Genomic DNA, 14,921 nt, shown 5'->3' with positions numbered 1-14,921 from the left:
AGGCGCCCAATTGGGGGAGTTTAAAGTATACTCTGAGAGAGCTTGATATCAGTAATCCAATTTAGCCAATAAATGCTGTGCTTCTGCTCCATACCCAGCTTGGAGCTGAACGTGATGGAAGGGCAAAAATGATATAAGATGGCATCCTCCTCCAGTGATAGCAGCCTCATATTTGTAAGCAAAACCTTACATTTGCACTTCACATTTACAGATCCCCGTAGAACACAGCACTGGAATTTTGTGGGGACTCCTCGGTCATGATTGAATTTTAGACCAGACTTCGAGTTGACCCCAGAAAGCATTAATTGGTCCTCCATTCCATTTTATTTTGCTGTGCTTAATAAATCAGCTTCTTCTGTTTTATTCATTGACACACTGAAGATTTATTTTCTGCCTTTATCTCCCATCGCTGTGTATTGAAACCGCTTTTCTGGCACATTTCTAATCCAAATCAAACTCCACACCAGAAACAAATTCAACCTAACAGACAGTAGAATCATTTCATGTTTTAAAAATATCTGCTCAGTTGCTCTTTTAACAGATAGGAGACAATATGGCACCTTCAAAATAAAACAGATCACAAGATATCAGGGAGATAGAAAGTCTTAACTTCAGGGTTGCTATTAAGACTTGTTACTCATGGCCAAAGTCAGTCTGAGCTGAGGTTCCCTGGAGAATTTCCTCAACAGGCTGGCATAAAAGATCCAATCAGCCCAACTAATGAAATGTGAAATAATAGGAAATAAGAGCTTAGGATGAGAAAAAGCCAGGGTTCTGCTCTGAGGGAGTGTGACTAGACCTGAACAACGCCCACGCCTTCTCACCAAACACAGATGACATCCCTAACTTGGTGGCATCCCCAAAACCATCTGCTCCTCATCCTGAGACAGGCCGAACATCTCATTTGCTGATCAGGACAGCTTTGATCTGGCTCGAGGCCCGGTGTCCTCTCCTGTTTCCCTCACTCCAATGGACAGAGAGGATATTTTCTTGAGCAATCTGAGTTCTGTGGAGGAGAATTCTGTTTCTGATTTCGGTAGGGAATTTGGAGTGCACTGGATGCGCCCCTGGGATGGAAACCAAATTTTGAGACTTGGTTTAAAACGGAATCGAAACCTACAGGGCTTTGTTGTTCTGTTCTCACACGTAGAGCCTCTGGACTCCATGACGTGGGCCGACTGTTCCACACAACTTTGCTTTTAAATTACGCTGTCAGAGCCTGCGTGCGTGTGTTGTGATTAATGGGGTTCCCCCATGTGGTTCCAGTTTTCGGGACATCATTTTTCTTCAAGACTGTGTGCTCCTTGGTGGTCTTTGCCTTTTCATTCTAAAGAGAGACCTACAAATTCCCTGATACTGTGGCTTCTCTTAATGATGAAAACCCTGCCTTAGATCTTTCCAGTCATTTACACCTAAATATTTCCATCAGTGACAGTAACTTCCTCTTGAAATGACCCAGCTGGAATTTCCCCTGAAAACAGGGTGAGAGGGAGGGAGGCTGCTTTTATTTCTTTTCTGTCTGTCCCTTTTCCCTCTCCCACTCTCCTTGGCCTTCCTGCCCCACCACCTTTGCACTCTTCCCAACCCCCCCCCAACACTACTCACATTTCATTTAGATAAAGTGCTTGGAAAATAAATAAATAAATGAGAACACAGTGCTGATCTGGAATTCCACAAGTGTGGCCATATTAAGAGCGTTTAACATGTGGTTGGTGTTTGTATAGAAAAGTACGGAGCAGCTTTTTATTTAAGCATGCAGCATGTACGTCTCTACCTGTGACTCTGTGTGGACGAGGCATCTTCCTGTTATGGACTTGGCCTCATAAAGTTTTTATCGTTCACGTTTGAGGTTGGCTCATGTTGGAGGTGGTTATTTATTCGACTCCAGGACGTTACACACACTTGGGGTGTTTATTCTGGAGGGGTTTCTGTGTACCGAAAGTGTCTGGTACATCTGAAGAACAAGCAAAAGGAGCCAAGTGCGAAGACATCGTGAAAAATCTTGAATCCAGGCACAAGTCATTGAAAAAAAGAAAACTTGGCCAAGGAATGTGACCATGAGGGTGAGGTACAATGAGAAGAATGCAGGCAGAGCCATCTCTTAAGAACAGAGGATCTGGAGACTCGGAAACAGCTTGCTTCTGGGGTGTTCATGCCTTGACTTACAGACCAGGCCTTTGGAAAACAAGGCTGCGAATTGAACCGCAATTTCAAATGAAGTAGAAGTACCTTTGCAGTGATCCAGCAGGCTCACTTCTGGTTACATATTCACAAGAATTGAAAACAGGATTGCGAAGAGATCTTTACATCCCCATGTTCTTTGTAGCATTATTCGCAAGAGCCGAGAGACGGAAGGCACACAAGTGTCCCCTGATGAATGGATGAAGAAAGGGAATGTGGTAAATACATATAATGAAATATTATGCAGCCTGAAAAAGAAGGAAATCTTGCCATGTGCTTTAACAGAATGAGACTTGAGGACATTATTTTAAGTGAAAAAGCCAATCTCACACACACACACACACACACAGACAAATACCATACAATTATGTTTATATGGGGTACCTACAGTAGTTAAACTCATAGAAACAGAAAGTAGAATGGTGGTTACCAAAGGTTGGGAGGAGGGGAGAATGAGGGGTTGTTTAATGGATGGAGTTTTATTCACACAAGATAAAAATGTTCTAGAGAGATCCGTTGTACAGCAGCGTGCATATAGTTAACAGTACCGTACTGGACAGTTAAAAGTTGGCTAAAAGGGTAAATTTGTGTTACGTGCTTTTTACCTCACCAAGAAAACCAAAGAAATACCTTTTTAAAGTCAACAATTAAAAATCCAGAAAGTTTCTTATGTAGAAGTGGGTAGGGCTCTGTTTACCCAAACATCTTGCAAGCATCCGACATGGAGGTTCAGAAGATGGCTGGTTAATCAGATCTGTTAATCAAGAAATAACCTCCCCTGCTTGCCAAACACAATGTCGGGGCTCTTGGCCACCATTCAGTTATTCCAAGAAAAGAGGGTAAGGCTTGCCTCCTCTCTCCCACCACCATGTCTTACGGTTCTATATATTTTTGTGCATTCTGCCACTCCTTGGGTATCAGTGCCTATCTGGTATGGATAGTCTGGTGACATTCAAAGTGTCAAAAGGAACAAAAGACAGACCTGATGGCCCTGTGTGAAACTAGATCAGCCAGCGTGTCAATGTAGATCCATAGCAGATAATTAAAGAGTCCATTCAGACATCCTCAGGGGACCCCGAGGAAACTTTTAGGGGAGGGCTCATTTCTGAGGAGTTATGCGGCACTTTCTTCCTGTGAAGATCAGATTTCTTTCCAAATCAACCAATCTCCACACTCTTCTGGAAGGATACACCTTAGAACAACAGGACTTTGCTTTCAGCTGCCTTTATCCCCCCACACCTTTCTGATGACCTTCCACCTCAGTTTTCCTATTTGTCTTGATGCCAAACAAAGCTTAACCACTGTCTTCCAGTAACTTCAAGGAGAGCACCCGCTCATCTCCTGAGACTTGTGCATTCCCAGCAGGAGCGATATCAGCCCCAAGGAGGCAAAAGTAGACGCTTGTTGGGGAGGGCAGGTTTTTTAAACCTTAGCTATTTCACTGGTTTGCAAAATCTTACCTCATTTGTCTTGTTAAGGAGAATCTTAGTTCAACTTTTTCTCCCTGGGTGAAATGATCGCGAAAGAAAGGTTAAAAAGCACGCTCTTGCTGATGGGAATGTTATTCAGCCATAGCTGAAGTAAACTGGATTCAAACCAAGAGGAAAAACTGATCTAGTTCTCACATTCTGCTTTCAAAAACTGGAGAAATGGCGAATCTCCTTCTGTACTATACCGGCAGGCCCTTACTGCTGTAACGTCCCCTCAAGCACCCTGGGTTCAACCTTGTTTTTGGTATTCACCTTAAATCTTTGAGGAGGTCTTGGTTCTTCCATGCACCATTTCTGTGGATGCTAAAAACCGATGTTCCATCTATGGCAGAGCATGCCTTGGCTTAAAACCTACGCCTCTCCCAAGGTATCCGTTCTGGAAGGGCAGGGCCAGACCGTGTGCTTTCAAGCTTCCAATGCCTACCTCAGTGCCTGGTGGTCGGTTCAGTGTATCTGATCATTAAAAATGTTAGGGTCATGAAAGAACTTTAGTTTTAACTAGAGCTGGGTCTGGGGTGAAGCAAGCTGGGGTTTGGGGGGGGGTAGAACTGAAAGGCACACAGGCATAACCCCTATGTTCCAAGCCGAAGACTCACCCTAGTCCTGACCCCAGTTTTAACAGAAGTGCAGTCCAATTTCCAAATGTTTCTCTTTTCAAAGTTGACTTACACAGGCGATTCTCTAGATGTGATAGAGTTACAGGAGTGCAGGAACAAGGTATTTAAAACCACGGTTTCAACGCCCCCTCCATTCTACTTTTAGGAGTGAATTTTCTTTCTACTTGCATGTGACTCCCATTGACCCCAGAAGCCTAAATTTTTCATTTCTGTCTTCTAGATTACTACGGATCTGAGGCAGCGTTGCACGGACAACCACACTGGGACCTCGGCCTCGGCCCCCATGGCCGCAGGCATCATTGCGTTGGCCCTGGAAGCCAAGTAAGCCTATCTCCCTATGTCTCCGCTGCCGACAGCCCCTCACCTCAAGGACAACTTACCCGTCCCCTCCGATAGAATCCCTAAGCGCAAGGACCCAAGATAGAACCTTCTAAGTCCCACCTTTATAAAACACCAAAGATTAGGGTTTTGAAAAGAATTGTTTTCCCTATATTAAGGAAAAAAAACCACACTTTTTTTTTTTTGGTTTTTATATCCTTAAAAAATCAAACTGTGTAATTACTTTATTATGGAGTCATAGCGCAAGCATGCCAATTGGCTCCAACACTGTTGCCTTGTTGAGGTTTTTATTCTAGTCTGGGAATGTTCCTGTGAGGCTCAGAGCAGTCGGGGCCCTTTCCCTGCGGAACAGTGAGGCAGCTCAGATTCCATGACAATAGCGCTCCCTCTGGGGGACAGAATGTGTCAAGGTCATATGACAGATGCTCAGGGACAGGTACGACCCATCTACCTTTAATCCTGTTCAACGTGGTCAAATTCTGTGTCTCAAAGATCCCTTTGAAAGGCCCCTTAGATGATGTGCAGTAGGTCTCACCTCTTTTTTCTGTAAACACCAGCAGATTTTGCTGTCTTAACTCTGAAATCACTGATCTTAATTCTTTCAAAACCTCATACGGATCTACACTCTCTTACCCTCCGTTTCAAAATCTGAAACGCCCAGAAAACTGGAAGTTCTTTTGCAAATTTGACACACAAAGTCCGCTGATGGCAAAGCTTGCCCTGAACTGGTTTGAGGCCTTTTACAGTCTTTGTTGTGAAAATTCATACATTTTACTGCAGAAATATGAATGTATTAGTTTATGAGGTGCTGGCTCAGACCCCTCGCCCCCAACTGAAGTTTTGTGTAATACGTGCTCTGGATGCCATATCTGAAAAAATTTTGAATTCCAAGTGCATCAGGTCCAAAGATTTTAGAAAAGGGACTGTGAGTCTGCACTCTGACACCCTCCTACAAGAGGACCATAAAAGCAACTGGAGTAATAACGTAAGTGTTTTTGCAAAAATAGCCTTGCACCCCTGCCCGAGGGAGGAAGGGAAAGATCCTTGGATTTAGTCGTACCCTGACGTACAGCAATAGTAGGTGACAGGAAAAGAATACAAGAATCATGACGAGACGCGGGTACTTCAATAAGAAAGGTTCTGGCTCGTTCTCAATACATTTACAGCTGCCCCTTTTTAAGGCAGGGGGCCTTTATTAAGGAAGTCGGGCCTTAATGTAAAATGGAAAGAGTAAATTATAAGCCATGGAAAGCCTTGGAGTAAGACAGACAGAAGAACACAGCTCTGCATGTGGGCTGCCTTAGTTTGTTCCGACCACTATAACAAAATACCATAAATGGGATAGCTTATAACAACACAAAAAGCTTATTTCTCCTTTTGCTGGAGGTCTAAAATCAAGATACTGGTAGCTTTGGTGTGTGGTGAAGGCCCACTTCTTAGGTGGGTCCCATGGCAGCAGGAAGGGGCAAGGCAAGGGAGCTCTCTGGGGTCTCTTGTAAGGCTACTAACCCCACTCATGAAGCCTCCACCCTCCCTCCCAGAGACCCCTAGTACCATCATGTTGGGCAATAGATTTCAACACACGAGTTTTGTGGGAACAGAAACATTCAGGACATAATGCGTATTGTATCTCTTGTTGGCCTCTTGCCTAAACATTGGTACGAAGGGATGCCCAGCTTCCCACAAATCTTTGTATTTCTTCCTTTTTGATGAGAAATATTAATCATTTCAGCGTATTGTATCTTTTAAAGTGGTGAAAGTTGGGGTGTAGCAAAAAACTTGTACTTACCCTATTGAATTCTCACTTGACAACTTTTCACTGGGCAGTTCTGCCCCCAGAAGTCTCCATTAACTGTTGTTAAGTGGGTCACTGTTGTTTGGATTTTTGAAAATAGATTGTCTTCATCCTGAAATTCTAGGCTGTTTCTCAGGAATATTTTCCGATGCACAAAATACTGAAGGGGGAAAAAAGTCAGGATTTTTCCTGCACCTCCCCATTCCCCACCAAAAAATGATTGTCGTCTCAGACTTTGCAACCAAGTGCCCTATCTGTGGCTATAGACCTACAGGATACTCAGTTCCTCGGGATATTACTGTAACACTCATATTTCAACAATTCTTTTGACCACTGTTTAAGCTCAAGTGGAAAATCCTTACCTTTGTGGCCCAAACAGCCCACTCAGTTGGATAAGTTCGCTTTGGGGCTGGGAACACCCCGGAATTCTTCATCTGTTTTCTCTTCCTTTGCATTTTGAGCATTTTTAAAGACTAATTTTTGCCTCAACTGTGATGAGTAGAAGGAAGGTTGCAGGATACACCCTACCTGGAAAAATCCACCGTAGATTAAGATTTTCAGCAGTACAGTTTGATCATGGGGCCAAAGTAGATGGTCAGTAATCTGATAAAATAAGAAAGGATAAGCCTTGCCTCTTAACCCCATTGGCTTGTCCTACAGGCCAATCTTTGCCTCTGAGTGAAGGTGGAGGTTAGGAGAAAGACGTCTGAGCATTAAAAGAAGGGGCATTAAAAGTGGATGGTCCACTGGGATCAATAAGCCGTGGGCCTCCCACATGAGGAAAACGTATCTGGAGCTAAGAAATTGGAGCCAGGAGCTCAAATGACAGTCCGCCAAGGCTGCGGTCATTCAAGCGCTAAGCCTAAACCCACTCCGCAGCCCCCGCAGCCCCTCCCCGGGGATCTCCTCTTATACTAGTACTTCTCAACAACACTTGGACCTTGGTATTTGGATATTCAGCCTCTCCTCTCACAAGCTGAAAATCCCAATCTACAAGATATTCCCTTGAAAGGAGAGAGGGGAGAGGGCAGAGGGAGGCAGAGTTGGGCTCCAGGACACTGGGACACTCCAGACATGCATCTCCTGCTCAGGTCAGTGAGGAACGATGAGGCTCAGTGCTGGGGTGAAGAACCACCAGCAGGGGCTTCAGTCCCCGTTTATTGGCACGGCCCCATTCTCCATGTCCTAGAGGGAAGCATCCTTGCTTCTCCTGAGGTCACTCGACTACAGTATCTACCAGGGAAAGCTCCCACCTGCCGAGCTCCCCTCAGCCTGCTTTCTTTGCATCCGCAAGTGCTGGCCTGCATCAGTAGAACAGTAGATCCTCTTCTGGAACGGCTGCAACCACTGGCCATTCTGATGCTTCTCGCTCCCCTCCCCTCAGAGCTTTTCCCAAAAACAAACACCAAAAAAAAACCAAAAAAAACCAACAACAACAAAAAACACCTTGGTAGGAATCTAAGAGGAAAGAAAACAAAAACAAATACAAAGCATAGAAACAGATAAGCTTCAAGCGTGCAGATCTCTTATCCCAGCTCAACAAAAGCTCAGTCCTGAGTTAACTCTGCGTGACAGCTCACAGGACAGCCTCCCTCCCCATCCTTCTCCCACGGGTGTGTAAGAACATGTATTGTAACAGACTCCCCTATAGCGCACCCCAGATCCTCAGGTAAAAGTGAATCCTCCCAAGACCGGAAGGATTCTGAGTGCCTCTCAAAATCTGCCACCTTTCCTGCTCTCCCTGGGTTTGAGCCTCTTCTTCTCTCCAGCTGCCTCTGACGTCTGATTGCAAACTTTGCCTTTCTAGTAAATAAGGCAGTTGCCTTCTGCTCCCAGAGATGTTGTCTGGGCACTGAAAGCGGTACATTTCTTAGCTTTCTAAAAAACCGTAAACAATTTCAGAAAAAGAGAAAAAACTGTGCTCCTAAAAGAGAGGGCAGAGAACTTTTTGTGTTGGGGTGCTCTTGTCATGTGTGTATTAGTTCAGAGGTTTATAATATTTCAATTATTTGGGTTTTGTGGATTTGGAAGGAATTTTGGGGTTTTTCGGCGGAGCGAAGAAGGAATATGTAATCAGTGATTACGAGTGAACTAATTATCTTTTGGGCCATTGCTACTTCAAGTGGTGTTTTTTGTATGGCATAACTCAGAAAGCCCTGGTGAAATGAGTGTCCTTAAATGAAGCAAGTAGTGAAACATGACTAATAGATTTAGGGGAGCAGCCTACAAGAACACCAGGTCACGTGTATAAAGAGCCTTGCACCCTGACACTAATATACATTTATTGCTAGTACTCTAGCCCCCTGGGAAGAGAAAAGGCAGTTGTCAGCAAATGATGTTTCCTACAAAATGGCTTATAAAATAAAAATTGATATAACTGACGTTCATAAAAATACACTGTTCAGATTGGTTTTTTTTTTTTTTAAAGACTTTATTAGAGAGAGAGAGAGAGAGAGAGCATGAGTAGGGGGAGGGGCAGAGAGAGTGGGAGAAGTAGACTCCCCGCTGAGCAGAGAGCCCAACGTGGGGCTCGATCCCAGGACCCTGAGATCGTGACCTGAGCTGAAGGTAGATGCTTAATGAACTGAGCCACCCAGGGGCCCCTACTGTTCAGTTTCTTACACTATGCTTTAGTGAAAGTTTCCCTGACCCGAGTCTGTAACTATTAGCAAAGAGAAGCTAGTTTAGTGGAGTCTTTCATATGTCCAATTACCAGCATTAGCTCAGGACATTCACAATTGAAGTTTACTAAAGAAACCTTTCGGCCTTAAGTTGCAAATGGTCTCTCATTGGAAATTGGAATAATATATATTCAGCAATCAAGAAATGTTGCACAGTGAATGGTCAATAAAAGGGACTGAGTCAGGAAGAAATTTCTAAAATTATTTAGGACTTTGAGAAGGAGGCTTCTGATACACAGACTATTCCACAAATCCTTGTTTTAAGTGACCTGGAAGCGTTTTCCTCAGATGTCATATCTCAGGGGCCTCAGGGATACCTTCCTTTGAGAACATCTCATGTATCTGGACCTAACTTCAGAAAATACACAAATTGGGGTGGCAATGTTACTCTGTACTAGAAACATACCTGGAGTATATTAAACAGTCGCTGCTTCTGCTAGCTAGCTAGCTAGCCCCATGGGCATACATATACACACATTTCTAGGTAGGCTCATCTACTTTCTTCTTACTACCTATCTGTTCTCTCCTAGTTCAAATGTCCCGTTGGAATATATCATATACGTATTTGTAGAACACAGGTTATAGAATGTATATAGAGAGGATGTAGTATTAGGTAACTTAGCTAATTTATTGTTGTACTACAGATGTTTTTGTGTGTATTCTCTTCCAAACGAGGCTTAAACTCCTTGAGACTAAGGATTGTGCCTTACAGTCTTTATTTATATGCATATAACAAATACCTGGTACAAACTAAAAAAAAAAAAAAAAAAAAAAAATTAAAGCATCATGCTAGATGCTAAGTGAATTAGGCAGGACATAATTTAAATATTTGTAAAACCTGTCACTTGCCTTCAAAGGGAGGCAAACATACACTAACATAGATGCACAAATTGTTTAAGAAAGCCAATGCAGTCATTTTGGGGGAGCGTGCAGGATTTGGCCGAAAATAGAAATGGCCAGTCTCCATGATCCAACTTGGAACATTGGCTCCATGACACTTTTATATCCTCCTTGACATCTAAGCACCGTGTTTTGCAAAAGGTCATTTCCAAACAAACATTAGGTCAATCCATCTAGTCCAACCTTCTCATTTTTTGTACCAGGGAAATGAGGTGAACAGAATTGCCCAATTTCATATATTCATTATTTTTATCTTTTAGTTCCTCTTGTTGGTGTTGATTAGTGACTTCTTCCCCACACCACCTCAACTCATCCCTTACCCAGTTTACTTATTGTTCCTTAGGACTGGGCTTAACTCAGGTAAAATAAAGACATGGTGTTATTTCCTCCCTTAGCTTCGAAGAGAAGCCCCTCTACCTTTGATCTTTAGTGGAAGGGATAATGGGAGACATGGAAAGGTCAGTGTGTGAAGAATTAAAGATGTGTTGAGCCACAAGATGATTCACACCATATGCTGTTGATTTCAGAAAAACCATCCTGAAAATTCTTTTCTCAGGAAATTAAACTTACCATCTGCATTTCTTATAAACCTACAAAGTCCATCTATCTAAATGTTATGCAGTTCCTACTGATCAACCACTTTATGCCTTTGCTCTACCTTTCATTATAACCTCTGTCTTACCTATGTATGTTTCCAATGGAGGAAAAATATGAGGAAATGCTCCAAATATTTGAGATTCAATATTATTGTGAGAAATTAATACCTGGGACAGTTGAGATGGTGCCTGGAGTTTTTAATAAGCTGAGTTAAAGTAACTAATGGAGGGGCTTCAGAGTTCTAGAACTGACCATTTTGCAGGGAGCCCACATAAGAAGGACTCGATAGACCTAAGCATTTCTAAATATTGGGGTTAGCATCTTAGGCCTGGTATCTTGTAAACTCTTCTTATCTTCTTTGTTTTGCTTTAATTAAGAACACATTTCAGTATAAAATGTTCCATCAGAAATTCTCCCAAGGGCCACATTCCCCTGTACGAAATGCTGCAGTGGGCGGGGAGGCAAATGCATTTGGTTGTTGAGGTAAAATAGCAGAGAACATATCAACTCTTTGCTTTTAGGAGAGTTTTCCTTATTTCACTTAGAACTTCAGAAGCACGTGCACATGCTCATGGTATGAGCCCTGGATTCTGTAGAATGACGAGGGTAAGGATGGAGTTAACACACACTCCCCTTTCCCCCCTACTCTCAGAGTTTCTTGAGTACTGTAATGTTGTAGTTTGGGCTTAGCATTTAACTGAGATTTCTGGCATGAAGGGTTGGGATCTGTAGCATGAGGAGGGTGGGGAGACTTAAAATGTGCTCAGGGAGGAGAGCTGAAAAGGTTTGTGAGGTAAAAACAGCACACATTTCCACTTGAGGCCCAGCTGACAGAGAAGGGATGTACTGTCCTGGATGATTCCCTATAGTGAAATAATTGTAACCAGACCCACAGAGCAGTTACCATGGGCCTTCTGCCAGCACTGTGCATGAAAATAGCTTTGTTATGTCTACACACAAACAGACAATACACTGTGTCCTCTAGCACTTTTCGAGTTCAAATTATGTGGAAGCCAATTTTCACTAGACTCAACTTTTTGCCTAACTAGTGGTTAATGGCTTAAAATAATGCAGCTTCTAAAGGTGTCCTGTATTGCTGGAAAAGCCCTGGTGAAGAGGCTCCTTCACCTTGCATTGTCTTGAGATTTAGCCCGATGTGTTCTATCCCCTTCCTGAGATGAGGAAACGAAGAAGGGATGGGTAGTTAAGTCGCCCAGAGAAGTAACCAGGTGATTGTTAGCTGCTGCGATTGCTTCTTAGGAAGAGTAGTTCTCAGTTCAGTTGCAATTCTCAGCATTTTTCCTTGCCAGGTGTCATATGTTACCTTAGAAATGTCTCAGGTTATAAATACCTGATTTGTGATTTAACTTAAGCAGGATCACTTTAAGATTCAAAGTGGGAAAGACCTTTTGGTGTCCTCTGGGATTTGACTCATTTTATACTAATTATATCATTATCTGTGATATGCGCCCCTTTCCACCATCTTGACAAGAATTCCATTTCAAAGGACACTATGCCTGAGAATTCTATAAACAATGCTACCACTTTGAAAAAATAATGTAGAAGGCTTCTCTTGGTTTAAGCCTGGGGCGGCGGAGGGGGGGGGAGTGTGTGAGAAGGGATTTTGGAAGGAAACTTCTAATCTCATTTTTCTCATCTCTGAAAGGTATGCAAAGAGGATATGGGTGTTAGTAACATTGAGCTTAGATGGAATCATCCATCCATTCAGTAGACATGTATTAATGGTCTACTTGTTGTCAGTTCCTACACTAGACATTGTGAATTGAATGGTGGGTTGACAGACATGGAATTTTTGTCTTCTTTGGCGAGGCAGTCTACAGCAAACCAAATGATAAGTACTTAGAACAACATAAACAGAGTAGAATAATGGAGAGAGTAATTTGATGAAAGGAACCATTTTATCTAGAGTGATAATGGAGAGACCTTTTGGAGGAAGTGACATTTTAGCTGAGACCTGAAATATAAGGAGGCTCACTGGTAGAGAACTGGACTGAGCATTGCAAGGGAGAGGGAGGAGCAAGTTGGGAAGACCACATAGTTGGAACATGGTTGCTGGGTTTGAGAAATAGGAACATATTCATGGCTAGTGTGAGCTGAGGGTTTGGAAAAGTCCAGATCACATAGGGCATCATAGTAAGTAAGCATGATAGAGGCCTGTGGAGTCTTCTAAGGAGGGAGACATGATTTGATTAAAATTTTTAAAGATCATTCCAGCTTCCCCTTGAAGAACACTTGGTGTAGGAGCAAAGCAGGTACCATTTTGGAAGCTAGTAACATAGTTCAGGAGAGATTAGGGTAGCCTGGTCAGGGTGATGATGATGGAGACAGAAAGAAGTGGATAGATCTGTTGTTCATTTTGCAGGTACAGCAAACAAGGAATGAATTAGAATAACGTGCTTTGGGGGGGAAAGAAAAACTCAAGGCTGCGGTCTAGTTTCTTAGCGGAGCTCTTGGGTAGATTGTGTACCATTTATTGAAATAGATACCCTTTATTCTTTCCATGGGATTCTGAGAATTAAAAGAGGCATAAATACCCATGGGACTAGATCTCTGGGCCTCCGGGTCTTGCAGCAAGACCCATAGCCAGTAGCCAGTTTCTCTTACAATTACTGACTATGCTTTGGTGCATCAGCTCCCCCAGCAATTTATTACTTAATTCTTAGAAAATGCTTTTCACTAAGATCATGGTTGCTATAAATGACTGAGCAATTTACATTTTTAAAATAGAGAAAATAAAGAATATGGAATTTATTTACATTATAAATTGCTCATCTGCTATGTCCTTTAATTTAAATAGGGTGTTAATAGCAAATTGACTTTTATGCAGTTACCCCATAAGATTGCTTAGAAAATCTAATGAGTTAGTGGGTTCTTCAAGAAATATGTAAAATTTAGTATTTAAATTTAATCTCTTGAGGGTTTGTGGATTTTATTCATTGCCAGGAAATTTTTGTTCTTGATAGTGTCTATGGTAACACCCCAAACACTATCAAATATAATTTTTCTTGCTGAGAATAAGAGAAGCTGCCTTTTATCCCCCTCCAGGGTCCATTATATTTCACACCATAGTTTGCTAACTGAATCACTTTAAGCATATTTCAGTACATTCTGCAAAGTGACTTACTGTATAGCTTCATCAAATATCACTGTCTTTGTATTTGAACATTCTCAGATATATTCCTCAACTCTATATTGAAACCCAGTTAGAACTCAACCCTATTTTTATACCACGTCTTCTTGAGTTTTGAATCAGTCTTGTATATGGTCACATTGTCTTAACCTATAATTTTTTTACTTGTAGGATGTTTTTGTGTCATTTGTTCAGATGAGGATAATTGTTCCTAGTGACACTATTATTATTTTGTGTTTAGCTGATCCCGGCATTCTTTTTACTCTGTTTCTGAAGAATCATAATACATTTTGCCATCAGTATGAGAGAAATGTAAAGAAGAGAAGTAGAAATGACAGACTGAAAAGCATGTCATTTCACTAGCATGCAAGATTTATTCATGCTGACCTCAACAAGTCAATGATGGCATTTGATTTGTCAAAAGCCCAAAGCAACAAATTCATAGTGAAGTAATCTGAGATACCTGGAATACAACCTGCACACAAAAAAAGATATTTTGTGTGTAGAAGATTGGCTTATTTCTTGCCATCCTGGGTTTTCGTTTCTCCGTTTGTGATGATTCTGAACCATACTGAGTAACCATGTGTGTGACCAAGGTGAAGTCAAGTTTTATGTTCTTTGCATATCCCGGAAAAACAATATTCCTGTGAAGCCTGGTAGTGTCTTTCTAACCCATAAAGTCATAGTACATCTGACCGTGATATGCTGTATGGGAGATAAAAGTTTCTTCTTGCCTCAATTGAGTGTGGAAATAGTGCATCAGAGTGCAAAAAGGTAAAATCCAAAAATGATGAAAAATAAAAACAGTAGACAGCTTTCACCGAATGCTTGCTCTGTGCCAAATACTGAGCTGAGTGCTTTTATTGGTTATCTCGCTTAGTCCTCAGAGCAGTACTGTAGGTAGGCATTAGCTCCCTATTTCAGATGTGGGAAGAGGCTTAGAAGTTTATCCAGGTGGTAAGCGGTAGATCTGGAAATGGAACTCCAGGTGATGTGACCACAGAACACACTGTTACACCGCCTCACCTTTCTACTGTAAGAGCTATAACAAGACATGCTTAATTGCAAAGGCTGCCATGAAGTATAAGGGCCAGGAGTATGGAGAAGGGTGACAAAACTTTGCATAGGGATGATTTAGGAGGACTTTATAGAAAAAGAGGGATTCAAGCT

The 14,921-nt window shown here is 42.2% G+C and overlaps 1 protein-coding gene across 4 annotated transcripts in view; it reads left to right on the top strand.

Moving 5' to 3' along the window:
• Nucleotides 1-14,921, top strand: part of PCSK5 (proprotein convertase subtilisin/kexin type 5) — a 463,938-nt gene that overhangs the window by 197,151 nt on the left and 251,866 nt on the right. For all 4 annotated transcript variants that reach the window (XM_035029028.1, XM_035029027.1, XM_035029029.1 and 1 more), the window contains exon 9: nt 4,509-4,609. In XM_035029028.1, coding sequence (XP_034884919.1) covers nt 4,509-4,609 — 101 coding nt within the window. The remainder of the gene's footprint in view (nt 1-4,508; nt 4,610-14,921) is intronic.

This window comes from Mirounga leonina, unplaced genomic scaffold (assembly GCF_011800145.1).
Source record: "Mirounga leonina isolate KUSES-001 unplaced genomic scaffold, KU_Mleo_1.0 Mir_224, whole genome shotgun sequence".
In the NCBI taxonomy this organism is placed as follows: domain Eukaryota; kingdom Metazoa; phylum Chordata; class Mammalia; order Carnivora; family Phocidae; genus Mirounga; species Mirounga leonina.
This window is presented reverse-complemented; position numbering and strand designations above follow the sequence as displayed.